We start from the raw sequence: 27,416 nt of genomic DNA, 5'->3' as shown, positions 1-27,416 counted from the left end.
ATCCAAATACAAATAAATTCAATATATCAGATAACAAAGTGAGATACTATACCAATATGAGATAACCAAGGGACAGCAAAGGAGATGAGAGACAACATAGTACATTAAGGACAACAATCATTCATTATATGGCTTTTGTTTCAATATCCTGGAGGTCCTTTCAATTAGCTTCACATTATATGGCCTTATGTATCAAGATTTTGCTCTATTGCAGATCTCTGCTAGTAGAGCCCAAGGTTTCTACTGATTATGACAAATGAGGGAAACCATTCCTTTGAGTCTGGCTTACTTCACTTAATATGATTTTTTCTAAGTCTTTCCATTTCCTAACAAATGGGGCGATGTCATTCTTTCTGACAGCAGCATAGAATTCCATTGTGTACAAATACCACAACTTGTTGATCCACTCATCAACTGAGGGACATCTAGGTTGGTTCCATATCTTTGCTATGGTGAATAGTGCTGCAATGAACATTGTTGTGCTAGTGGATTTAGTATGCCCTTGTTTCTGGATGGTTGGGTAAATGCCAAGTAGTGGAATTGCTGGGTCATAGGGGAGTTCTATCTTTAGCCTTTTGAGGCTTTGCCACACTGCTTTCCATAGTGGTTGAACGAGTTTGCACTCCCACCAACAATGTAGTAGTGATCCCTCCTGGCCACATCCCCTCCAGCATCTGTTGTCATTCGTTTTCCTGATCCTGGCCATTCTGACAGGAGTGAGGTGGAATCTTAGAGTTGTTTTGATTTGCATTTCTTTTATGACCAGAGATATTGAGCATTTCTTCATGTGTCTATAGGCCATTTTTGTTTCTTCTTCAGAGAAGACTCTCTTTAAGTCTTTGGCCCATTTTTTAATGGGATGGTTGTTACTTTGGAGGTTAGTTTTGGAGTGATTCAATTTTTTGAGTTGTTGATATATTTTAGATATGAGGCCTTTGTCTGTTGTTTGGTTGGTGAAGATCTTCTCCCACTCTGTAGGCTTCCTGATTAGTTTACTAGCTATGTCCTTTGCCATACAAAAGCTCTGCAGTTTAATGCAGTCCCACTTATCCAGCCTTTCTCTGATTTGTTGTGATTCTTGGTCCTTATTAAGAAAGGTTCGACCTGTGCCAAGGAGGCCTAGTGTATCTTCTATTCCTTCCTGTAAAGTTTTCAGTGTGTCAGCTTTTACCTCCAGGTCTTTGATCCATTTGGAGTTAATTCTAGTGCAAGGTGACAAAGAAGGATCCAACTTTAGTTTTCTGCAGGTGCTTAACCAGTTCTGCCAGCACAACTTGTTGAAGAGGCTGTCTTTCTTCCATTCTATTTTTTTGGCTCCCTTGTCAAAGATTAGGTGGCCATAGGTCTGTGGTTTAATATCTGGGTCCTCAGTTCTATTCCATTGGTCTTCAGGCCTGTTCCTGTGCCAGTACCAAGCTGTTTTGAGAATTATAGCTCTGTAATAGAGTCTAAAGTTTGGAATTGAAATTCCTCCAGCGCTGTTCTTTCTGCTAAGAAGTGTTTTTGCTATACGGGGTCTTTTATTATTCCATATGAAATTTTGGATTGCCTCTTCTATTTCTTTAAAGAATGACATTGGGATGTTGATGGGTATTGCATTGAATTTGTAGATAGCTCTTGGCAAGATTGTCATTTTCACAATGTTGATTCTTCCAATCCAGGAGCATGGGAGGTTTTTCCATTTCCTTAGTTCTGCTTTAATTTCCTTTTTTAGGATTTTAAAGTTTTCGTCAAAAAGGTCCTTTACATTCTTAGTTAAGCTAATTCCTAGGTACTTTATTTTCTTTGAGGCTATTGTGAAAGGAGTTTCTTTCCTGATTATTGCCTCGGTCCTCTCACTGTTGGCGTAAAGGAAGGCAGTTGATTTTTGAGGGTTGATTTTATAGCCTGCTACTCTTCCAAAGCTTTGAATCAGCTCAAGGAGCTTGGGAGTAGAGTCTATAGGATTCTTTAAATACAGAATCATGTCATCTGCAAAGAGGGATAGTTTTATTTCCTCTTTCCCTACTTGGATCCCCTTTATGCTTGCTTCTTGCCTTATTGCACTGGCTAGGATTTCTAGTACTATGTTAAAGAGGAGTGGAGAGAGTGGGCATCCTTGTCTCGTTCCTGATTTTAGAGGGAATGGCTTTAGATTTTCACCATTAAGTGTAATACTAGCAGTAGGTTTGTCATACACAGCCTTTATTACATTGAGGAATGTTCCATGGATTCCTAGTTTCTCCAGAGCTTTTAACATAAAGGGGTGTTGGATCTTGTCAAATGCCTTTTCCGCGTCTATTGAGACAATCATGTGATTTTTGTCCTTGCTCCTGTTGATGTGTTGAATTATACTAATTGATTTGTGTATGTTGAACCAGCTTTGCCTCCCTCTGATGAAGCCAGTTTGATCATAGTGTATAATTTTTTTGATGAGTTGTTGTAGACGGTTGGCCAGTATTTTGTTGAGAAGTTTTGCATCGATGTTCATCAAAGATATAGGTCTATAGTTCTCTTTCTTTGATGAATCTCTGTCTGGTTTGGGGATGAGGGTTATACTGGCTTCATAGAATGAGTTTGGTAAGGAACCTTCATTTTCAATTTCTTTGAAGAGCTTGAGGAGTATTGGTGTGAGCTCTGCTTTGAAGACCTTATAGAATTCAGCTGTGAATCCATCTGGCCCTGGGCTTTTCTTAGGTGGAAGTTCTCTTATTGCCATTTCTATTTCAGAGCTTGAAATAGGCCTGTTGAGTTGGCTTAGTTCTTCTTGGTTCAGTGTGGGTATGTTAATATTGGCTAGAAATTCATCCATTTCTTCTAGATTCTCAAATTTCTTGGCATAAAGGTTTGAGAAGTATTCCCTCATGATATTCTGGATCTTGGTAATTTCTGTCGTGATATTACCATTTTCAGCTGCGATTTTGTTTATTTCGATATGCTCTCTTCTTTTTTTGGTAAGATTTGCTAAGGGCTTGTCAATTTTGTTAATTCTTTCAAAGAACCAACTCCTTGTTTTGTTGATTCTTTCTATAGTTTTTTTGGATTCCAAATCATTTAATTCTGCTTTGATTTTAATAATTTGCTTTCTTCTACTGGGATTAGGGTTGGTTTGTTGCTCTTTTTCCAGGATCTTAAGGTGAGACATTAACTTGTTGGTTTGCAATTTTTCCAACTTGTTGTTGTAGGCACTCAGCGCTATAAATTTTCCTCTGAGTACTGCCTTTGCTGTGTCCCAAAGGAGTTGTTATTTTGTGTGCTCCTTACTGTTAAATTTCATAAACTGTTGGATTTCTGCTCTGATCTCTTCAATGACCCATTGGTGATTCAACAATGTGTTGTTCAGTCTCCATGAGTTACAGGGTTTTTGTTGGTGGAGATGTGTGTTCAGTTCCAGTTTGATGCCTTTGTGGTCTGAGAGTGTGCATGGAATAATTTCTGTGTTTCTGAATCTGTCCAGGTTTGTTTTATGGCCTAAGATGTGATCTATTTTGGAAAATGTTCCATGTGCTGCTGAGAAAAACGTATATTGTGTGTTGTTGCTGGGTGGAATATTCTGCAGATGTCTGTTAGATCTAGTTGGTCTATATAGTTGTTCAGTTCTAAGGTTTCTCTGTTGAGTTTTTGCCTTGTTGATCTGTCCATAGGTGAGTGTGGTGTGTTAAAGTCACCGACAATCACTGTATTTCGATCTATGTATGGTTTCAGTGTAAGTAAAGTTTGCTTGATGAAGTTTGGAGCTCTGGGATTGGGTGTGTAAATATTTAGGATCGTTACATCTTCCTGGAGAAAAGATCCCTTTAGTAGTATGTAGTAACCTTCTTTGTCTTTTCTTACTAATTTTGGTTTGAAGTCTATTTTATCTGATATGAGGATGGCAACTCCAGCCTGTTTATGGGGGCCGTTAGCTTGATAGAGTTTATTCCAACCTCTCACTTTCAAAAGATGATTGTTTTTTTGGGTAAGATGTGTCTGTTGAAGACAGCAGAACGATGGCTCTTGCTTTTTGATCCAACTAGACAGCCTATGCCATTTAATTGGAGAGTTAAGTCCATGATATTGAGAGTTAGGATTGAGAGATATTTATTAGGTCCTACCATTTTTAAAAGCTTTTATTTGGGCCTGTGTCTTGACAGTTCTTGTGGTCCTTAGATGGTATGCTGTTTAGGTGCCATTTCTTTCCCTATATTGCATTTACTTTGGTTTTCTATGTATAGAACATCTTTGAGAATTCTCTGTAGTGTTGGTTTTGTTGCGACATATTGTTGCAGCTTTTCCCTGGAATGGAATGTTTTTATTGTTCCCTCAGTTATGAATGAGAGCTTAGCTGGGTACAGTATTCTTGGTTGGTAGTTATTTGACTTAAGGGCATGACATATATGCTTCCAGTCACTTCTTGCTTGCATGGTCTCTGCTGAGAAATCTGGGGTTATTCTGATTGGTTTTCCTTTATAGGTTACTGAACCCTTTTCCCTGGCTGCCTTTAGGATCCTTTTTTTGGTTTCTATTGATCCAGTTCGGATTACGATGTGGTGGTGGGATGTTCTTTTCTGGTCAGGTCTGTTTGGGGTTCTGAAAGCTTCTTGTATCTGGATCGGCCTGCCCTTCTGGATATTTGGGAAACTCTCTGAGATGATTCCCTGAAGTATATTTCCAATACCATTGACCTCTTTCTCCAGACCCTCCTCAATACCAACTAGCCTTAAATTAGTCTTCCTAATTGTATCTTGGACCTCCTGAAGTGCTCTCTCATTTTTCCTAGATTTGGATTGACTCATTTTCTGTTCTTTCTCTATAATAACTAAATTATCTTCACCCCTGGAAATTCTCTCCTCTGCATTGTCTAACCTGCTATCAAAGCTATCTACTTCATTTTCATCTCCCTTGCTTCTAATTGCTCATTTTTGATGCCTTGCATCTCTTCTTTTTGATCATGTATGGATTTCTTTAGCTCCTTGATTTCCATTTGAGTGGTTAGCTCAGTAGCTTTATTTTCTTTGAACATTTGCTGGAGTTCGGTCACCTTTTTATTTGTGGATTCTATGAATTCATCCATCTTTCTTTGAAAAACCTTTATTATGGCCTCCTTTATGGCTTCTTCTTTTTCACTTATCACCTTGTTTATGGTTTCCTCTTGTTCAGCTATGGCTTCCTCCCTTATCTCTTTCTTTATATTTTCACATTTTTCATTAATGATGTTTATCAATTGCATTTGTACAGCACTTGGAAGACTCTCCTCTAGGTTTGCCAGTGACTGTTCCATTGGCAGTTTACATTGGGTGAGGGGGGTGGGGAAATGTTGTTTCTTGATTTGACATTTTTCTTGAGTTTCTTGTTCTGCCCATTTGAAAATGGGAGCAAGATTAATACTAAACACGATTATAGTTTTTCAGATATAACCAACCTAGACCTCTGTAGCTGGCAGACACTAGATGTTCACAAGTTTTGATTGGTGTTATCACTCTTTCTTTTTGTGCAGTTACCGACCAGTCTAATAATCCACTGATAAGTGATTTATACCCAAAACAATAAGCCTCTCAATCCAATCTCTATTGTCTTTAAGTCCCTCTGAGCCTAGAGAATAATTAAACACCTAGATATACAGTGTTGCTCAAAAGCCATCAAGTGTAGATCCATGCAGTATAAGGGTTGAAAGACGAGCAGAGGTCCAGAGATAGAAAAATAGAATGAGAGAGGTCAGGGGGTAAGTAGGTAGCGTATTTGAGTACAAAGTTTGGAAAGTATTAGAATAAAACTTATGTGTTGCTGCACGACTAGCTCTTAGCCCAACCAGTGGCCTCACAGTGGACCATGGGATGGATCTGCGAGCTTCAGTCTGAGCGTGATTGGTGGACGTTTTCCTGTGCTGCTTCCAGGGGCGGCCCCAAGCCAAGGGTCTGGGGATTGAGAGTTTCAGGGGCTCTCAGCAGGACCAGCATGAGACCCCTCTGTTCCCAGGGGCGGGGCCCAGCTGGGGACGTGGGCTCCAAGGGCGGAGCCACGCCTTTTTGGATCTCAGAAGGGGAGCTTGGCTGGTGGTCGGCCCTTCAGATCCCTGCTGTGTTTCCACTGCTTTGTCAGAGTCTGTGACTGTGGGGAGCCCCTCGGTGGTGTCTTGCTCAGGGTTTCCAGCTGGAGGATGCCCCGCTGAAGAATTGATGGGGGGCAGATGCTGGCTCCTATTTTCCCGCACCCCTACCCACTGTTGTAAGGCCGGGTCCCAACGCCCTCCACTCTCCAGATCCAGTGGCCTGGGAGAGGAGCCTGGTGGGCGGGTGGGAGCTGGGACAGCTCTGCCTCCCCTGGTGGGGTGCTGAGTCTTAGGGTCCGCCCACTTGTCAGTTTCCAGTCAGAGGGCTGGGGGTTGAGCCCATTGGGTGGGTGGGAGTTGGGACAGCCCCGCCTCCCTTGGTGGGGTGCTGGGTCTTATGGGTAGCCCGACTGTCAATCTCCAGTCAATGGCCTGAGGGAGGGGGCTGTTGAGGGAAGGGACAGGATTCTAAATTCCTTGCCCCCCTGCTCCTGCCAGTCTTTCTCGGGCGGGGTGTTGGGGTCTGAGTTAAGTTCTATTGCTTGGCACCGCTCTGCTTTCCCGATGTGTTTGGGGACGCGCTGTATTACTCACGCCTCTGCGGGTGCTCCACGGTGGTGGGGAGTCTTTCACTCCCCTCGGGTCTCCGCTGCCACCTGTGTTCTGCGTCTGGGTTCCGCTGCTTGCTGTTCTGGTTCCGCATCTGGGTTCCGCTGCTTCCACCGTTCGCTGGCCCGGTTCTGTGCTGGTTTCTGCAGCCGTTGGGCTCCCAGCCTGGCGCCCTCCACTGCCGCCGCTTTTCGTGGATTTGAGCCTGTGCCAGCCGCCGCTTTCCCAGCGTGGAGCCGGCACCCGCTCAAGCCGCTTTTCGCGGCTTGGTCCGGCGCCAGCTGCTGCTTTTCGTGGCTTTCTCGGCTTGGATCCGGCGGCGAGAGGCGGGGGAGGGGTCCTCGCGTTCCGAATTCTTTGAGAAAGTTGGATGTGAGCTTTATCTGGATTTCTTTTCTGGTTTGAGTCCTTCTCCGTTGCTTTTTGAGTTTGTTGTTGTGGATTTCTTTAGGTAGTTGGCTCGTGGGACTCCCTGGTTCTCTCTTTTTGTCAGAGAGAGCTAGGCAGCGTCCATATTGTCTCGGCGCCATCTTCCTTCCCCCTCCTGTGTCGGCTTTTTCATTCAAGGCTGGTGCTCTGCCACTTGGCCAGGCCTCCACTTCCACGTTTTATTGGTAAATTGGAGATAAGAGTCTTGTGTATTTGTCTGCCTGGGCTGGCTCTAAATGACAAATTCTCAGATCTCAGTATCTGAGTGGCTAGGATTGAAGAGCCACCATCACCCAACTCTTTGAACCAGTCCTAGGGCTTCAACTCAGGGCCTAAGCACTGTCCTTCAGCTTTCTTTGCTCAAGGCTAGTGCTCTACCCTTGAGCCAGAGTTCCATTTCTGCTTTTTGGTAGTTAATTGAAGATAAGAGTTTGATGGACTTTTCTGCTTGGGCTGGTCTTGAACCGTGATCCTCAGATCTCAGCCCTCTAAATAGCTGGGATTATAAACATGAGCTACTGATGCCAGGCTCAATTTACTTAATTTTAAAAATTGTGACTCCAAAAGTTACATCTGTATCCATACTTGAAATATTCATTCTCCTCTTGCTTGCATGGTTTCTGAACAGAAAGTCTGTTGTAATTCTTATTACTCCTCAATAGGTTAGATTTTTCTTTATTGTGGCTTTTATCAAGATGTTTTTTGCCTTGTTTCTGACAGTTTGTATAGTATATCTAGCTGTATACTTTATATTATATGAAGATTTCAGAAAATAATCAGCCCTTATTAATCTTTAGTCTTCTTCACTTTCCACATATATACTTTTTATAATTGTTCCACAGTTCTTGGAAAATTTCATAAGTATTTATTTTCCTTTGTACTTAAGTTTCGGAAATACATGTTTATTGGATTATTTTTTGTCAGTTGTGGGGCTTAAACTCAGGACTTGGGTGCTGTCCCTGAGCCTCTTTGTGCTTAAAGCTAGTGTTCTACCACTCGGGCCATAGCCCCACTTCCAGGTTTTGAGTGGTTAATGGAGATAAGAATCCCAGAATGACTTTTCTGCCCAAGGTGTCTTCAAACTGTAATCGACAGATTTCAACCTCCTGAGTAGCAAGAGTTACAAGCATGTGTGAGCCACCTGGGCCTAATTGTTTATTATATCTTTAAAGTGGCTTAAAGATTCTTTCCTTGGAAGTTATGTGGTTAAACCCTTTTTAGAGGCTGCTTGGGATTGAATCCAGGGCCTTGGGCATACTAGCCAAGTGCTCTAGCACTGATCTGTACCTCAGTGCCCTTCAAAGGTATTCTTCATATATTATTACAATGTTATATTACAATACATTACAATCTTATTTCATATAATTATATTATGTTTATATATTATAATGTTATCTATTTTTTTGGGAGTCCTGGGCCTTGAACTCAGGGCCTGAACACTGTCCTTGGGCTTTCTCAATGCTAGAGTTCTAACCACTTAAGCTACAGCACCATTTCTGGCTTTCTCTATGTATATGTAGTACCAAGGAATCGAACCTGGGTCTTTGTGCATGCTAGGCAAGCACTCTACCACTAGGCTAAACAATGTTATCTTTTTTTTTATTGTAATTAGTAAAAGGGTTACATGATATTTGCCAGATAGAAGGTGCATTAATTCCCATACATTGATAACCTTTCACATGTCTTGGTACCCATTTCTCTCCCCCCTTCACACCCCACACCTGTCTTGGTTTTCCCCCCTTCCCTATCAAATTTCAAATATCCAAATACAAATAAATTCAATATATCAGATAACAAAGTGAGATACTATACCAATATGAGATAACCAAGGGACAGCAAAGGAGATGAGAGACAACATAGTACATTAAGGACAACAATCATCCATTATATGGCTTTTGTTTCAATATCCTGGAGGTCCTTTCAATTAGCTTCACATTATATGGCCTTATGTATCAAGATTTTGCTCTATTGCAGATCTCTGCTAGTAGAGCCCAAGGTTTCTACTGATTATGACGAATGAGGGAAACCATTCCTTTGAGTCTGGCTTACTTCACTTAATATGATTTTTTCTAAGTCTTTCCATTTCCTAACAAATGGGGCGATGTCATTCTTTCTGACAGCAGCATAGAATTCCATTGTGTACAAATACCACAACTTGTTGATCCACTCATCAACTGAGGGACATCTAGGTTGGTTCCATATCTTTGCTATGGTGAATAGTGCTGCAATGAACATTGTTGTGCTAGTGGATTTAGTATGTCCTTGTTTCTGGATGGTTGGGTAAATGCCAAGTAGTGGAATTGCTGGGTCATAGGGGAGTTCTATGTTTAGCCTTTTGAGGCTCTGCCACACTGCTTTCCATAGTGGTTGAACGAGTTTGCACTCCCACCAACAGTGTAGTAGTGATCCCTCCTGGCCACATCCCCTCCAGCATCTGTTGTTATTCATTTTCCTGATCCAGGCCATTCTGACAGGAGTGAGGTGGAATCTTAGAGTTGTTTTGATTTGCATTTCTTTTATGACCAGAGATGTTGAGCATTTCTTCATGTGTCTATATGCCATTTTTGTTTCTTCTTCAGAGAAGACTCTCTTTAAGTCTTTGGCCCATTTTTTAATGGGATGGTTGTTACTTTGGAGGTTAGTTTTGGAGTGATTCAATTTTTTGAGTTGTTGATATATTTTAGATATGAGGCCTTTGTCTGTTGTTTGGTTGGTGAAGATCTTCTCCCACTCTGTAGGCTTCCTGATTAGTTTACTAGCTATGTCCTTTGCCATACAAAAGCTCTGCAGTTTAATGCAGTCCCACTTATCCAGCCTTTCTCTGATTTGTTGTGATTCTTGGTCCTTATTAAGAAAGTTTCGAACTGTGCCAAGGAGGCCTAGTCTATCTCCTATTCCTTCCTGTAAAGTTTTCAGTGTGTCAGCTTTTACCTCCAGGTCTTTGATCCATTTGGAGTTAATTCTAGTGCAAGGTGACAAAGAAGGATCCAACTTTAGTTTTCTGCAGGTGCTTAACCAGTTCTGCCAGCACAACTTGTTGAAGAGGCTGTCTTTCTTCCATTCTATTTTTTTGGCTCCCTTGTCAAAGATTAGGTGGCCACAGGTCTGTGGTTTAATATCTGGGTCCTCAGTTCTATTCCATTGGTCTTCAGGCCTGTTCCTGTGCCAGTACCAGGCTGTTTTGATAATTATAGCTCTGTAATAGAGTCTAAAGTTTGGGATTGAAATTCCTCCAGCGCTGTTCTTTCTGCTAAGAAGTGTTTTTGCTATACGGGGTCTTTTATTATTCCATATGAAATTTTGGATTGCCTCTTCAATTTCTTTAAAGAATGACATTGGGATATTGATGGGTATTGCATTGAATTTGTAGATAGCTCTTGGCAAGATTGTCATTTTTACAATGTTGATTCTTCCAATCCAGGAGCATGGGAGGTTTTTCCATTTCCTTAGTTCTGCTTTAATTTCCTTTTTTAGGGTTTTAAAGTTTTCATCAAAAAGGTCCTTTACATTCTTAGTTAAGCTAATTCCTAGGTACTTTATTTTCTTTGAGGCTATTGTGAAAGGAGTTTCTTTCCTGATTATTGCCTCGGTCCTCTCACTGTTGGCGTAAAGGAAGGCAGTTGATTTTTGAGGGTTAATTTTATAGTCTGCTACTCTTCCAAAGCTTTGAATCAGCTCAAGGAGCTTGGGAGTAGAGTCTATAGGATTCTTTAAATACAGAATCATGTCATCTGCAAAGAGGGATAGTTTTATTTCCTCTTTCCCTACTTGGATCCCCTAATGTTATCTTTTAAAATCTAACATTTACTCTTTTTTTTTCCTTTCTGGTTTGGAAGTTGAACTCAGGGTGCTGTCCCTAAGCCTCATTGTTGTGCTGAAAGCTAGCAGCGTTCTACCAGTTGAGCCACAGCACCATTTCTGCTTTTTGTGTGATTATTTGGAGATAAGTGTCTCACTTTCTGCTCCAGCTGACTTCAAACCACAGTCCTCAGATCACAGCCTCCTGAGTCATTAGGATTACAGCCTTGAGCCTCTACTGCCCTACCTCCGCTACAACTTTTAACATGGTAATTGTAACTATTTAAATGTGTTAAACTAACAATCCCCAAATCGTTCTATTAACCAAATCTACCTCTAATGCTTGTTTTACTTCTTTAGATTGTCTCATTTTTTTCCTTTTGAAAAGCCTGCCTTGTGATTTTTTTGTTGTTGTTGAAGGCTAGAAATGATGTATTGCGTAATAAAAACTGAAACAAATGGACCTTTAGTTTGGGGCTTTGTAGTTTTCTGGTAAGAGGTCAGGCTGTATTTAAGATTTTCAAAAGCTGTAGAAGTCATCTCTTCAATTGCTTCTACTGTTCTTGTTCTGTCATTCCTCTTATCTTTGTGGTTCCCTGAATACTCCTTAAATGGAACTTGTGTCTTCCATCTCTTTCAGCTCTCTTCCACTGTTATTACAGTGTTATCACACTCTCTTGGTGTGATGGAAAGGTACTGTGGAGAGAAAAATAATCCAATAATTTCATGATTGAATATCAGGTTTTCATAAAATAGGTCTGCATCCCTTGCTTTAACCTTCAGAAACTACTTTTTTACCCTGCCTGTCATCATATGAGAGAAGAGAGCTGGAGAGCTCTGGTAAAATGAATGCTTTTGTGAGATCTTTGTGAAGAATGGAACTTTCTGAGTTTGTTTCAAAGTGATCATTTTTCTTCTTCTCTTGCCCTGACAGAAGGCATGTTTCTGTCATCCTCATTGTGAGTCCAGTCAGGCTTTCAAAGCTAAACTGATGGAAATCGTAGGGGGACCACTTCAGACTAAATATCCAGTTCTCCAATCTTCATCAAAAGTTAATGTTCCCACAGACTTCTTCCCATAGGTTTTTGTTCCCAGTAAGCTGTGGCTTCCCTGTCTGCAGATTTTGCTAGAATTTTCCCTGTGGCCTCAAGTCTCTGATGGTTCTATCACAACTGCTTTTTTGTTGTTGCTGTAAGGATGAGGGTAAAGACTTATAAGCTATGTATCAACAGAATAGAAACATTTTTTTCTGGTCATAAAATCTCCCTCTTGATTTTTTTGGAGGGTGGGGGGGTATAGTTTTTGGCTTTCTTTCAATTTTTTAACATAACAGGGTGGAAGGACAGCTTTTCAAGGCTCTATCGACTGTGTTTTTTTAACCTCCATTTATTCTCCTCAAGGTAGCTTTAAGTTGTCCCTATGCCTAGGCCCCATACAGAAGTTTTTTCTGCTTCTGTTTGAGCTCTTCTGCTTCCTCTCAACTATTGTACAGTCTTTCAATAATATCTTTGTTTTCAGATGCATCTATACCTCATTAAAGGGGTCCCAGTCCTCAGTTATGAGTCTTTCTCGGCATCAGTATCATGAATCTGCTTGCTTTTTTTCTCCTTCCGTGCTTTCAGACACTTGCCTGAAGACTCATTTTAGGCAGTTTAATTTCAGAACTGGGAAAAAATTGAGTAAAGCCTATTAAAATGTTTCATAAGTTTATTTTAGTAAACAGTGACTCATAGACTAGGCTCTGGAGACTGACAGAGTACAAGGGAAAGGCTTTTATGAAGTGTGAGCTGAAATTCTGCCAAGAAGCCATATTTACATCTAAGAGCCTCTAGACTATTTGCCACTGGCTGGGTAGAATATTCTGATGTTATAGATGAAAGGCCAAAGTTACCTTGGGCTAACTAAGTCAATTGTAAAAGACATTTACTATCAGCTTCTATATCTGACTTAGTATCCTCGGAATAAGTAGGAGCCCCATTTGCAATGCACTATAAAGGTATAGTCCCCCAGCCTTGCGACCTTTAAGATAAGAAGGCGATAAATATAATCTCTGAATCCCACAGAAGAGATTTTCTCATCTTCCCCATCTACCTGATGATTCCACATATATATTTTGTAAGTACATTGATTTCTGACTCCTTTCCTTCTGTGGCTATGAAAGTTCACAGAATTTTCCACCACAAATTGCACCATGACAGGTAACTTGTGTCCATGTTTCCAGAACATGGTCTCTCATCTTGGGGTCACAATAAACTATTTTCTTATTTCTTTAAAGTTGTTATTTTATGTCAACACTAGGGAAATAAGAAACCAACAAAAAGGAAATATTTGGTTAAAGTAGAAGTGTAGCCTTATTTGTACCATCTCAGTTAAAGTCCCTGGTTAATGGCAATTGATAGTTTCTGATAGGTTTAAGTTTTGTTTTTCTAATCATTTGCAGATAATATATTTGATTTAGGTCTTAGTTTGCTTACAGAGGATATTTGCCAGGATATTTGAACCACCCCAGTTTAATGTTCTTCCATAAAACTATTGTCACAAAGTATGTTACAAATTATCGTCACATATTATGTTACTTACCAATATTTCATCTTCCAGCTCCTGATTTCTGGTTGAACCTTCCATCCTCTACTCTCTTATTACTTTTATCCTTTGGAGTTTGTGATGGTTGCACCTTAGTGGTAGAGTGCTTGCCTAGCATGTGTGGAGCCCTGAGTTTGATTCCTCAGGGCTTCATACACAGAGAAGAAAGAAAGAAAGAAAGAAAGAAAGAAAGAAAGAAAGAAAGAAAGAAAGAAAGAAAGAGAAAGGAAGAAAGAAAAAAGGAAAGAAAGAAAGAAAATGATACCCAAGTCAATAGAAGGAGTGAAAAAAAGAAGAACGAAGAAAAGATGATAGCAAGGGAGGGGGGGGGAAGGAAGAAAGAGAAGAAATTCATGTCCCAAAGTATGACACGTTGGCATCCTTTTTACTCTGAACTAAATGGAAGGAAGACTTTCCTCAAGGGAAAACCTTTTTCTGACCTTCTGTTGTTTTCCTCCTTAGGCAAGTCATATAAACCAAAATTTTTCTTTCTAAAGGCATATCATAAGAGACAGGAATTCCTATCCCCCAAAGGAAGCAATAGCACTTAGAGATATTAACAGTAGTTTTCGGCATGTAATTTCCAGCACAGTAGAACCTGAGGCAAGAGGATCATGAGTTTAAGGTTAGTCTGGGCTACATAATAAGACTTGACCAAAAATATTTCAATGTTCTCCAACATCTCTTTATAAAAGCTGACCACTAAGACAGTCTCCAGTTGATAAAAGGCCATAAAGCCTTTTCCAAGAAAGGATTCTGTGGTACACCTAGCATGAAGGAAGATGCAGAGAGAAGCCAAGGGGAATATGAGTAAACAGACCTTGCCTGATTTCCCCCTGCACTATGTGGATCATATGCTATGGTTCCAATCACATGTATTTGCTTTTTATATTATTTATTTGTTTGTTTGTTTTTGTGCTCGTACAGGGGTTTGTCTTCTGGACTTTACATTCTTCCCCAGCTTTTTATCTCAAGGTCACCGTTTTATTAATTGAGCTACAGCTTCAATTTCAGCTCTTTTTTGGTAGTTAATTGAATGTAAGAATCTCATAGGGCTGGGAGAATGACCTAGCAGCAGAGTGCTTGCCTAGCATGCATGAATCCCTAGATTTGATTACTCAGTACTGCATAGACAAGAAAAGTAGGAAGTGGAGCTGTGGCTCAAGTGGTAGAGTGATAGCCTTGAGAAAACTCAAGGACTATGTGCCCAGACACTGAGTTCAAGCCCCAGGACTGGAAAAACCAAAACATAGAACAAATCCCACAAATCTTGCAAACTTTTCCAATCAGGTTGGTTTCAAATCCCAATCCCCAGATCTCAGCATTCTGAGTAGGTAGAATTAAGGTGAATGACTGAGACAAAGACAGACTCAAAATGGAGACTGGGATTCCTTGCCTTTCTCTTTGCTTTTAGTTAATTCATAGGACCAAAGGAGGATTCGATGCTTTTTTTTAAGTACCCACTACAATAATACTTGACTCATTTTTCCATGAAATTTTTGAACATGGACAAACGTATGTTTTCAGTTGGAAAAATTTTTGTTTTTACCTAGTCTTTAAAAAAAAAGATTATCACCAGATGGTAAATATTCTCAGACACAAACTGAGAAGCAGAATGGACAGCCCAGTGCATTCAGTAGCACCAAGCTTCTTATTCCATACATCTGTAACTGGCAATCCTGTGGCTATTATTAGTTTAATGAAATCAAAGCTAATACTTTCTGGTTTCCCTGTAATGTGGCCATTACCCTGAGCTTTTCTAGAGCTCCCTTCTATGTTGGAAGACATCAGCAGAGTATTCTGGTCATGGCGGCTCTGTTATTATTAGGTGCTACATGCAGGGGCTAAAAGAACCTCATGAATTGTTCAATAGCAAGCTGTTGGCTCATTCAAGTTGAAAGAATTCTCCACCCCCATGCTCCCTTTGTCTTTGGAATTTGATTCCCCAGGTAAATAGGAGCCTGGCCCATCCCCCAACACCAGGATCACTCACAAACCATGATCTGTTTGCTTTTGATATGATTTTTTTTTGGTAGTATAACTTTGATCTTTCCTCCCTTCCATTTGTTCTGCCTTGTGCCAGCTTTCCTTTCATCTCTGTCATCTCTTTATTTTATTTTAGGTGCTGTGCATTTTGGGTATATTATTTCTCTGATAAAATCTACTTTGGCTTCATAAGGGAAAGCGATACTTTACCTCACTGAGAATAGGCTACACATTTAGAAATCCTTCACTTTTTGAAGGAAATCTATAGGGAGCAGTGTTTTGAGTGGAGATTGTTAGTCAGTCTTTATTGTCTTCTTTTTATTTATTAGCAAACAATGCTACAAGGAGGATCTTATTATGACAACTTCCACATGTGTACAATGGATTTGATGCCCACTATCACCCTCCCTAACCCTATTTCCTCTGAAAACAACTTCAAGCAGGTTTCATTGTTCTATTTTCATACATGCAAATAAACTACTTTGACTGTATTCATCTTCAGTCACCTTTGTTACTGTACTCTCATTGAACACCCACCATAGAGCTTATTTTGCTTTTCTGTTATTCTCTCTCTCTGTGTGTGTGTGTGTGTGTGTGTGTGTGTGTGTGTATCCACTGCTTAAGTGTGATCTACTTTTCTTAGATGTACAATACTGGATTTTTAAAATCCCATGTATTTATTTCAAAATTATCTGGATTTGGAGGAAGGTAGAAGGAAGTGCTGGTTTTAAAACGGATGGTATAAAAACTTGTTTCATCATAGAAAGAGCTACCCAGAGACAGAATTATAATAAACTCAGCCCTGAAAATTTAGCCTTGGGGTTGGCATTTATATTGCAGGCCATGTCTCCCTGAGAGGAGAGGAGAGACTCAAGTATGGAACCCCTTTATAGCATCTTCCGCAGAAGTCACAGACATTCAATATTTCTTAGTCGCTTTTGTAGATGCAAATTATCAGCTCGAATCATCTACACAAAGGGGGGAAAAAGCCTCTCCTGGTTTAATCTGGGAAGAAAATCTGCTTGGGAGTAAAGTCTCAGTTCAGAGAACAAAGGAAGAATAGACCAAAGGCTTATATACCTTGCACTGCTTTGGGAAATCCAGATAGCTAGCACACAGATGCCAAAGAAAGCTCAGGGCTAGACATTTTTTTGCTTCTCTCTCTCTCTCTCTCTCTCTCTCTCTCTCTCTCTCTCTCTCTCTCTCTCTCTCTCTCTCTCTCTCTCTCCCCCTCTCTCTTCTTTGGTAAAATGCAGTAAGTAGACAGACCAGCCTAGAGGCAAGGGAACTGTTTTAAAGCTTGGTCTAGAGGGCAATGAAGCGGTCACTTTGTTAAAAACAACAGCAACAACAACAGAATTATTCCCACTTAAGGTAGAAGTAGGATAAAACATAGCATCCATACAGAAATTGGTATGGAGAAGCTGAGTTTAGGAAACTGAATGGGAACTTTCCCCATTGGGAAGGGAGATTGACAAGATGAAAAATGTCCTTCCTTTCAAAGATTGTGAGATAGTGTCTTTCCCGGCATTCAGCCTGCCTTTAAGAAGAAGCTGTTCAACTCAGCTCTCATCTGCACTCATTATTTTGAGACGGAATCTCACTTTTTGCCAGGCACTATGAATGGACAGTGATCCTTCTATTTTGGTCTTCCTGCTCTAGCTGAGTTAATGGATGCATACAACACTCTACTGCTTCTACTCATATGAAATGTGATAAACATTTTTTTTGTTAGTTGTGGGGCTTGAACTCTAGGCCTGGGTGTTGTCCCTGAGTAGCTCAAGGCTACTGCCCTACCCCTTGAGCCACAGCACCACTTCTGGTTTTCTAGTGCTTAATTGAAGATAAGAGTCTCACAGACTTTTTAGTGTGGAGGCTGGCTTTGAACCATGATCTTCAGATCTTAGCCACCTGAGTAGCTAGGATTACAGGTATTAGCCACCAGGCCCAGCTGAAAGTGATAAACTTTTTGCCAGGGCTGGCCTGTGTAAGAATGAAGGTTTTTGCTTCAGGTGAACATCCTTTGGCAGAAATAAAAAACTTGTCTTGCCAAGTAATTTCCAAGTCTTGGGTTTCATTCTGTCATGACACCTTGAAGGTCATTTCTAGTACTTGGGACCCCAAGCCTTCTGACATTAGTCTCCTATGTTGCTAGAATGATAGATAGGCATACAACATACCACCACACTTAGGTTCTTTCTGGAGATGGAATTTGGTGAAATTTTCACCCAGTTTGGCCCCATACTATAATAATCTTCCTATCTTAGCCTCCCTAGTAGCTAAGATTTCAGGTGCCTGGCCTCCGATGTCCTTTTTAAAATCAGGGGATGAGCTCATCTATGTGGTAAATGATGGAAACACTGGACTTGCCACAGTCAGACTGGGAAATAGAAAAAGGGATTGGTAAATCAAGCTATCTTTAGGATTATCTTCACATATACCTTCAAATACTTCAATGTGGATAGTGCATTATCATGTTGATACAGGTTACTAGAAAAGCAGACAGTCAGGGAATTTTTTGGCCACTAGATCTTGCAGATGGCAGGAGAAGCTGATAAACCAAAACCTGTCAGACAATGAAATGGAGGTAAGGAACTACAAAAAAATGAGGAAGTAGAAAAGTACAAAATAATAAGGAAATAGGATAAGGCACTAAGTCTTTGGCAGTGCAACTTTACAGCAAACGGAAGGAAGACTTGTCAATCAAAAGGCAATCTTTAAAGATTAATTCTCACTATTAATCCAAGGCTAACCTCCGTAATAAAGAAGATAGTAAAAGACAGTTCCAAATGGCAGAGACAGGCTGAACTGCCATGTGCTGTCTTTCTCAGCCATGCTTCTCATCTGATAAACTTTCATATCATCTTTGCTTCAGGCTTGATCTAAGGATCCCAGTTTGAAGCCAGCCTGGGCAGAAAAGTTCCTATGAGACTCTTATTTCCAATTAACCACTTAAAAACCAGAAGTGAAACTGTGGCTGAACGTGGTAGAGTGATAGCCTTGAGCTGTCTGAGAGTTGACCCTGAGCTTTCTGGCTCAAGGATAAATACTCTACTACTTAAGCTAGAGTTCCACTTCTGGTTTTTTGGTGGTTAATTGGAGATGTGTCTCATGGACTTTCCTGACCAAACTGGAAAGACTGGAAAGGCAATGATCCTCAGATCTCAGCCTCCTGAGTAGCCAGTATTACAGGTATTCCCCCAAATGAGCAAGCAACTTTTCTTTTTTGTCAGTAGTGGGACTTGAACTCTGAGGCTGGGAGTTGTCCCTGAGCTTTCTTTAGCTCAAGGTTACCACTGCCCTACTGCTTGAACCACAGCGCCCCTTCTGGTTTTCTGGTGGTATTGGAGATAAGAGTCTCATAGACTTTAGTGCCTGGACTGGCTTTGATCTTTAAATCTCAGCCTCCTGAGTAGCTAGGATTACATGTGTGAGTCACCACACCTCTTTTAATGAGAAGTTTTGTAATGCCCATGTTGCGAGACCACCACCAAGAAGACCACTGCGAGTCAGACGTTCAGAAATGCAAAAGCAAGGCTTTATTCAGGTGGGCTGCAGCTGGGGCTTTGTCCTCATAACCACATAGCGGAGCTTAGGAGGAGGGTCCCGAGCTGAAATTTTACAGGGCTTATAAAGGCCAAAACCACATATTTACAGCAACTAGGTGTCTGAATAAGATAAGGTGGGGGGGGGGGGTTAGGGACATTCCAGGGCGACTGGAGGTTCCCATGCCAGTAGAGTCCTAATTAGCTGAGTGTCATTTTATGGCTTAGAAAACAAATGCCATCCCTGCAATTTGTGCAAGTTCTGATTAATTTTAACGCAGACAGGTCAGTTCCTGGGACTTATGGGCACCACAATTCTGTTTCTTTAATTTATGTGCATTTTTGGGTCACTCATAGTTTATATAAACAGCAAGATGGTTACTGCCTCAGAATGGGGGGCACTTTTTAGCTCCTCAGTTTGATGAAGGGAAAAATAGTTGTGAGGAAATATAATTGGACAAAGAGGAAGTGGCCATGTTGCCAAACTCAGTTTGTTCAGAGCTGTATAATCCTAGTGGAAAGGACAACATTGGAGACCATCTTCCTGAAAGTCCTCTTTTCTGTTTCCAGAGCCCTAGCCAAGTCAAGGAAGCAATGAAAATAGGCCATGCAAGGCAGAACTGGAATGCCCAGGTAAATGATATTTGAAGAATACTGGGTACTGCCAAACTAGTGTTATCTACTTTCCTGCATGTGCACACAGTCAACCATTCCTCAGAATCTTGGCCAACATGGACAAAGCAAGTGAATGGTGCCAATGTGTATGTCATCTCACCTATAAAACTTCTCTACCTGTTATGGACAGGTGTGGAAGGGAACAAAGTGTTCAAGGTCTAGCCAGCTACCACCGGGCTTTCCCAAAGCTGCAGTTGTACTTGCTATACTTTTTGTGGATCTTCCCTGTTAGTAGGTTTTAAGAAAGCTCAGTGTGTCAGATATTTTCTTCTATTTCTTGGCTACCTGCCTCGTTGCCTTAGTGCAAGTGAGCTGTGGACACTGTAGGGGTCAACTTGATGTCCCTGTGTTTGCAGAGATGATGTTTTTGAGCGTGGTGGAACAGGTAGCTGTCACATGAGGATCTCATCACCTATTCTAAGAAAGGTCAGAAAATCTTGCCTAAGCCTCTGTCCTGTTCCACGGGGAAGATTGAGAATGACCTTTCTGTTTCTGTTCTTTTTGTAAAGCCAAGGTTGGGGTGTATGCCTTAAACTCCATCAATATAACTCAGAATTTAAAAAGGAAACAAAAAGGAATAAAATAAGAGATTTGGCTAGATAGAAAGCACAATACTGAGGTAATGATCAAAGAAAGTATAAAAATGTTAAAAGCAAGCCTGGTACCAGTAGCTCATGCCTACAATCTTAGGCACTCAGAAGGCTGAGATCTGAAAAATACGGATTCAAAGCTCATCTGGGCAGACAAATCCTAAGAGACTTTTATCTTCAGTTAACCAGCAAAAAGCTATAAGGGGATCTGTGGCTCAAGTGGTGGAGTGCCAGGCTTGAGCAGAAAAAGCTCAGTCGGAGTGGGTAGCTCTGAGTTCAAGCAGGAACACACACACACACACACACACACACACACACACACACACACACACGACTGGAATGTGTAACAAAACCCAGAAAATGCTATTATACTGATTAAGTGATTAAAGAAATGGTTTCGAGTCACATGGTTGCATCCTTTGAACATGCTTTCCTGTTAGTAAGCATGTGCCTAAAATAACTGCTAGCAGTCCCAGAGAACTGAATGAACCTGGGTGCAGTGTTGAATGCTGAGACTGCCATTGCAAATCTGGTTAGAAGGACAGTAAGTGGAGGATTTGCGTTTGTGACACAGCAATGACTTTACATCAGCAATGACAAATGTTTACGAAGCAGGACCCAAGCAACAGCCCATGTAGATGCTCCACCACTCCTGATCCAGAGCTGCTTGCTTCTTGGTTCAGTTCCATTGAGAAATGTATAGCCTTAACTGTAATTACCAGGGATAGCAGAAGTGCCTCCATTTTGTGTAGCAGCTGGTGTTTAGCTATAAAAAGAAATTGAAAAATAACCAGCAAGATGTTCGCGGTCAGGGTCACCGAGAACTGGAATTGTGTAAACAGGGAAATTCCAGGATAAGGAGTAGGATAAGGAGTATGTGAAAAACATCTTGTGACCAGAAGAAGGACACGTAAGCCCTTTTCTAGCCAAAAAGGAAAATTCCACTTCTGCCCAGAGTAAACCCCCAGCCTTATTTGAATTAACCAATCCCTACACTGTAACCATGCTTCTGCTTCTGTAACCGTGCTTCTGCTACCCATAAATACTCCCCTTCCCCAAGCTTCGGCGTGCAAGTCTTCTAGGAGACTTTGTCGCCCCGGGCGCCCGTGTACCCGAATAAACCTCTTGCTGTTTGCATCCGACTGCGTGGTCTCGTTGTTCCTTGGGAAGGGTCTCCTTCTGTAGACGTCCCGTTGAGTCGGGGGGGTCTTACAATTGGGGGCTCGTCCGGGATAGGAGACCCCCACCCAGGGACCACCGACCCACCTCCGGGAGGTAAGCTGGCCAGCAAATTTCTGTTGTCTTTTGTGTGTCTTGTCTTATGTTAAGAGTATTTCTGAAATCTGTGACTCGGCCGTGTCAATCTGTATTCTGGCGGACCCGTGGAGGAGCTGACGAGCTCGGACTCCCGACCGCAGCCCTGGGAGACGTCCCTGAGGCATCTGGGGTCAGATTTCTGACCCGTCGGTTTCTCTTTTTGGGGCTTCGCCCCAGTCTGAGGACTCTTTAGTCCAGCTGATAAGGGAAACGTCTGGGTTTCTTCCAAACACCAGTCCACTTTCGGTTTTGGAACGAAGCCGCATTGTGAAGTATTTTGTCTGTTGTGTATTTTTATTTCTTGTCTTAATGGTGACGGGACTTAAACTGACTACTAACATGGGACAGACTGTGACAACCCCTTTAAGTTTAACTTTACAGCATTGGAAGGATGTGCGGACCGTGGCCAGCAATCTGTCAGTGGAAGTCCGCAAAAACAGATGGATGACTTTCTGTTCTTCTGAGTGGCCAACTTTTGAAGTCGGCTGGCCAGTAGATGGCACTTTTGACATGTCTGTTATTTTATAGGTCAAATCTAAAATAATGGAACCTGGACCCCATGGCCATCCGGACCAGGTCCCCTATATTGTTACCTGGGAGGCCGTGGTCTCTGACCCTTTCCCTTGGGTAAAGCCTTTCCTTACCGGACTCACGTCTGCTGTAACCCCTTCCGCACCTATCCTATCCTCTCCCCCTCACCCTTCCCCAGCACCTCCTCCTCCTCCTATTTCACGGTCCTCCCTATACCCAACCCTCGTTCCTGAAGAACGAAAGAAACCTGAGAAACAGCCCAAGGTCCTACCCCCAGATGAGGGAATTTTAGTGGACCTCATGACAGAGGAACCCCCTCCCTACCAAGGGCAGGGACCTCCTCCTCGGGAAGTAGAAGAGGAACTCCCGCAAGTTCCCCCACCCAGGGACCCTATCCATTCCCCAGTGGCAGGAAGATTGAGGGGGCGCCACAACCTCCAGACCGATCAGGTGTCTTCGTCTTCCCAGGCATTCCCCTTGAGGGTGGGCGCCAATAATCAGTTGCAATACTGGCCTTTTTCTGCCTCAGATTTGTACAATTGGAAAAATAACAACCCCCCCTTCAGTCAGGATCCCTCCAGATGACCTCACTGATTGAGTCCATTCTAGTGACCCACCAACCCACCTGGGATGATTGCCAACAGTTATTGCAGGCGTTGCTGACATCGGAAGAGAGACAACGCGTGTTCCTGGAAGCCCGGAAAAATGTACCGGGTGACAATGGGCGCCCCACCCAGTTGCCCAATGAGATAAACGCTGCTTTTCCTCTAGAGCATCCTAATTGGGATTTTACTACTCCTGAAGGTAGGAACCATCTAATTCTTTATCGCCGGTTGCTTATCGCGGGTCTCCATGGGGCCTCCAGGCGCCCCACCAATTTGGCTCAGGTTAAGCAAGTGACCCAGAAAAGTGAGGAGTCTCCTGCAGCCTTTCTAGAGCGTTTGAAGGAGGCATATCAAGTGTACACTCCATATGACCCTGAGGACCCTGGACAGGCTACTAATGTTGCCATGTCTTTCATATGGCAGTCTGCACCGGACATTAGAAAGAAACTGGAGAGACATGATAACTTGCAAAACCTGTCCCTCCAAGAACTCCTCAGGGAAGCGGAGCGTATTTACAACAAGCGGGAGACTCAGGAGGAAAGAGATGAGCGACTAAGAAAGGAGGCGGAGGAAAGAGAAAGTGCTAGGGATCGAAAAAGAAGTAAGGAGATGAGTAAGTTACTGGCCGCAGTAGTGACAGGACAGCGACAGGATAGACAGGGAGGAGACAGACGGGGCCCCCGCGGAGTTGAGAAAGACCAATGTGCCTATTGCAAGGAAAAAGGGCATTGGGCTCGTGATTGCCCGAAGAAATCTAAGGGAATTCGAAAGCCTAAACCTCAGGCCTCCCTCCTAACCCTGGACGATTAGGGGGGTCCAGGCCAGGAGCCCCCCCCCTGAGCCTAGGATAACATTGACTGTAGGGGGGCAGCCGGTCACCTTTTTAGTAGACACCGGAGCCCAGCATTCCATGTTGACTCGTTCTCCTGGCCCGCTGAGTGGAAGATCTGCGTGGGTGCAAGGAGCCACTGGAGGGAAAAGGTACCGGTGGACAACTGACCGGAAAATACAATTGGCAACGGGTAAGGTGACCCACTCCTTTTTGCATGTTCCTGATTGCCCGTACCCCCTCTTGGGAAGAGATCTATTAACAAAATTAAAAGCTCAAATTCATTTTGAGGGAAATGGGGCCAGCATAACAGGCCCCCAAGGACAGCCCTTATATGTACTCACCCTCAATGCTGAAGATGAATATAGAATATATGAAAAAGAAGTAATCGGGGAAACTCCACCCGCCTCTTGGCTACAAGCTTTTCCCCAAGCATGGGCGGAAACGGGGGGAATGGGACTGGCTAAACATCAAGCGCCCTTGTCGTTATGCTCAAAGCTGGCGCTACTCCCGTTTTCATAAAGCAATATCCAATGTCACAAGAAGCCAAGTTGGGAATAAGGCCCCACATCCAGAGACTGTTAGATCAAGGGATACTGGTGCCTTGCCAGTCCCTATGGAATACTCCCCTACTGCCTGTGAAGAAACCTGGAACTAATGATTATCGACCAGTGCAGGATCCAAGGGAAGTTAACAAAAGAGTAGAGGACATTCACCCCACACTACCAAATCCATATAACTTACTAAGTGGCTTGCCTCCAACGCACAACTGGTATACTGTACTAGACTTAAAGGATGCGTTCTTTTGTCTGAAGCTGCATCCCAATAGCCAGCCTCTCTTTGCCTTTGAATGGAAGGACCCCGAGCTGGGAATCTCGGGGCAGCTAACTTGGACTAGATTACCCCAGGGATTCAAAAACAGCCCTACCCTGTTTGATGAGGCGCTGCACCGGGACTTGGCCAGCTTTCGGGTGCAGAACCCTGATTTAATACTCCTCCAGTATGTGGATGACCTCCTACTAGCAGCAAGGACTGAGCAGGACTGTGAGTCTGGAACCAAGAGACTTTTACAGACCCTGGGGGACCTGGGATACAGAGCCTCCGCTAAGAAGGCTCAACTCTGTTCAAGGCAAGTAACTTACCTCGGGTACTTGGTAAAGGAGGGGCAGAGGTGGCTAACAGAGGCACAGAAGCAGGCTATTATGAATATTCCTGCCCCGAAAGGACCCAAGCAATTGAGAGAATTTCTAGGCACGGCTGGGTTTTGCCGGCTGTGGATTCCGGGATTTGCAGAAATGGCTGCACCCCTATACCCACTTACTAAAACTGGAACCCTCTATGTGTGGGAGCAGGAACAGCAGTTGGCATTCGACCAGATAAAAGAAGCCCTGCTACGGGCCCCAGCTTTAGGCCTGCCTGATCTAACCAAGCCCTTTGAATTATTTGTGGATGAAAGGCAAGGATATGCCAAGGGAGTTTTGACTCAGAAGTTAGGCCCATGGAGACGCCCAGTGGCCTACCTCTCTAAGAAATTAGATCCAGTGGCTCTGGCTGGCCACCCTGCCTCCGGATGGTGGCAGCTATTGCCATCCTCATCAAAGACTCTGGCAAATTGACCATGGGGCAGCCAACAACAATACTGGCCCCACACGCCGTGGAGGCCCTGGTAAAACAGCCCCCTGATCGGTGGCTTTCCAATGCCCGAATGACCCACTACCAGGCCATGCTCCTAGATAAGGAACGGATCCGATTCGGCCCGGTGACCACCCTCAATCCAGCCACCTTACTACCCCAGCCTGGGGAAGTAGACTTTCATGACTGCTCACAGATCCTTGCAGAAGTCCACGGGGCCCGGCCCGACTTAACAGATCTTCCCCTCCGAGACGCAGACTTCACCTGGTTCACAGACGGCAGCAGCTTTTTGGAGAATGGAGAACGGAAGGCGGGAGCGGCTGTCACCACCGAGACTGAGGTGATTTGGGCTGAAGGGTTACCTCCTGGGACATCGGCTCAGAAAGCCGAACTCATTGCCATGACCAAGGCTCTCCAAATGGCTGAAGGTAAGAGACTCAACATCTACACGGATAGCCGATATGCATTTGCTACGGCTCACATACATGGAGAAATTTATAAAAGGAGGGGCTTACTGACCTCAGAGGGAAAGGACATTAAGAACAAAGCCGAAATTATAGCCCTGTTGACTGCACTATTCTTGCCCAAAAGACTGAGCATTATGCATTGCCCGGGCCACCAAAAGGGGGAATCAATGGAGGCCAGAGGCAACCGCCTAGCAGACAAAGCGGCCCGGGAAGCTGCACTCCAGGGTCAGGGAACTCCGCAAGTGCAAGTCCTCCCAATGACAGAAAAGTCCCTCTGCAACCTTCCTCCACTCCCATACACTCCAGAGGATATTGAGTGTCTTAAGAAAATGGGGGCGGCTTATGACCCCAAACAAGGACAATGGACTTTCGATGGGAAAACAGTTTGGCCTAAAAAGTGGACTTTTGAATTTATTTCTAATCTCCACACCTTAACCCACTTAAGCAAGAATAAAATGAAGACCCTCATAGACCGGCAAGAAAACTTCGGCCATCTCTTGGGGAAAGATGAAGCCCTGCAGCGAGTATCTGATCAGTGTTCTGCATGCGCTCGGGTCAACGCAGGGCGGGCCAAAATTGGACTTGGAGTCAGAGTGAGAGGACACCGCCCAGGTGTTCATTGGGAAATTGATTTTACAGAAATCAAACCCGGACAGTATGGCTATAAATATCTCTTAGTATTCATAGATACTTTTTCTGGGTGGGTAGAAGCCTACCCCACCAAGCATGAAACAGCCCGAGTGGTGACTAAGAAACTACTGGAAGAAATTTTTCCCAGGTATGGCATGCCCCAGGTACTAGGAACGGACAATGGGCCAGCATTTGTCTCCAAGGTAAGTCAGTTGGTGGCCAAGTTATTGGGGATTGATTGGAAGTTGCATTGTGCTTACAGACCCCAGAGTTCAGGACAGGTAGAAAGAATGAATAGAACCATAAAGGAGACTTTAATTAAATTAGCCATAGCAACTGGCGGATTGGGTGTCCCTACTCCCCTTAGCCTTATATAGGGCCCGGAACACACCGGTCCCCCATGGGCTAACTCCCTTTGAAATTATGTATGGAGCACCCCCACCTCTTGTAAACTTCCTCCATCCTTATGTTTCTGATTATGCTAATAGCCCCTCTCTCCAGGCTCATTTACAGGCTCTTCAGATAGTCCAGAAGGAAGTCTGGAAACCCCTGGCGGCGGCATATCGGGAGCAGCAAGACAGGCCTATCGTCCCGCATCCCTTCCAAATTGGAGACTCCGTGTGGGTGCGACGACACCAAGCCAAGAATTTGGAACCGCGCTGGAAAGGACCATACACAGTCCTACTGACAACTCCCACCGCTCTCAAAGTAGACGGGATCGCTGCCTGGGTCCACGCCTCCCACGTGAAAGCGGCTCGTCAGGATCAGGACAATTCCACCGACCAGACCCCAGAATGGAAATTGCAGCGCACCCCAAACCCCTTAAAGATAAGACTTTCTTGGTTGTAATCTTTTCTTGCCTATTTCCTTTCCTTTTGGCTTCTGATAACCCCTATATTCCCAAAGCCATCACTTGGCAAATAATATCCCAAACAGGAGATGTTGTTTGGTCAACTACCGAAATTCATACTCCTGGCACTTGGTGGCCCAGCCTTACTCCTGATTTTTGTCAATTGGTTGCTGGAATTGATGAAGGAGGATGGGATATAGGCACTTATTCCTCAACCACCCTTCCCAAAGACCAATGCCCTGATCCCTGGGCTACTGCCCAAACAAACCGCCTCATTTTCGGATGTTGTAGTCCCGACAAACGGGAAGAACTGGCATCCAATGCATTCTATGT

At 43.2% G+C, this 27,416-nt stretch overlaps 1 protein-coding gene across 1 annotated transcript; it reads left to right on the top strand.

The window, feature by feature from the left end:
• Nucleotides 1-21,878: 21,878 nt before the first annotated feature.
• On the top strand, nt 21,879-27,082 carry LOC150063633 (uncharacterized). The gene is given in 6 exon segments (XM_090332243.1): nt 21,879-22,650; nt 22,653-23,481; nt 23,483-23,982; nt 23,985-25,046; nt 25,049-26,573; nt 26,575-27,082. Coding segments are annotated over 6 exon segments (5,196 nt in total).
• The last annotated feature ends 334 nt before the right edge of the window (nt 27,083-27,416 follow it).

Source organism: Megascapheus bottae, chromosome 5 (genome assembly GCF_031878675.1).
Source record: "Megascapheus bottae isolate mThoBot1 chromosome 5, mThoBot2.hap1, whole genome shotgun sequence".
NCBI classification, from domain to species: Eukaryota; Metazoa; Chordata; class Mammalia; order Rodentia; family Geomyidae; genus Megascapheus; species Megascapheus bottae.
Note: the sequence above shows the minus strand (reverse complement) of the source record. Positions and strands in the feature narration are given on the sequence as shown.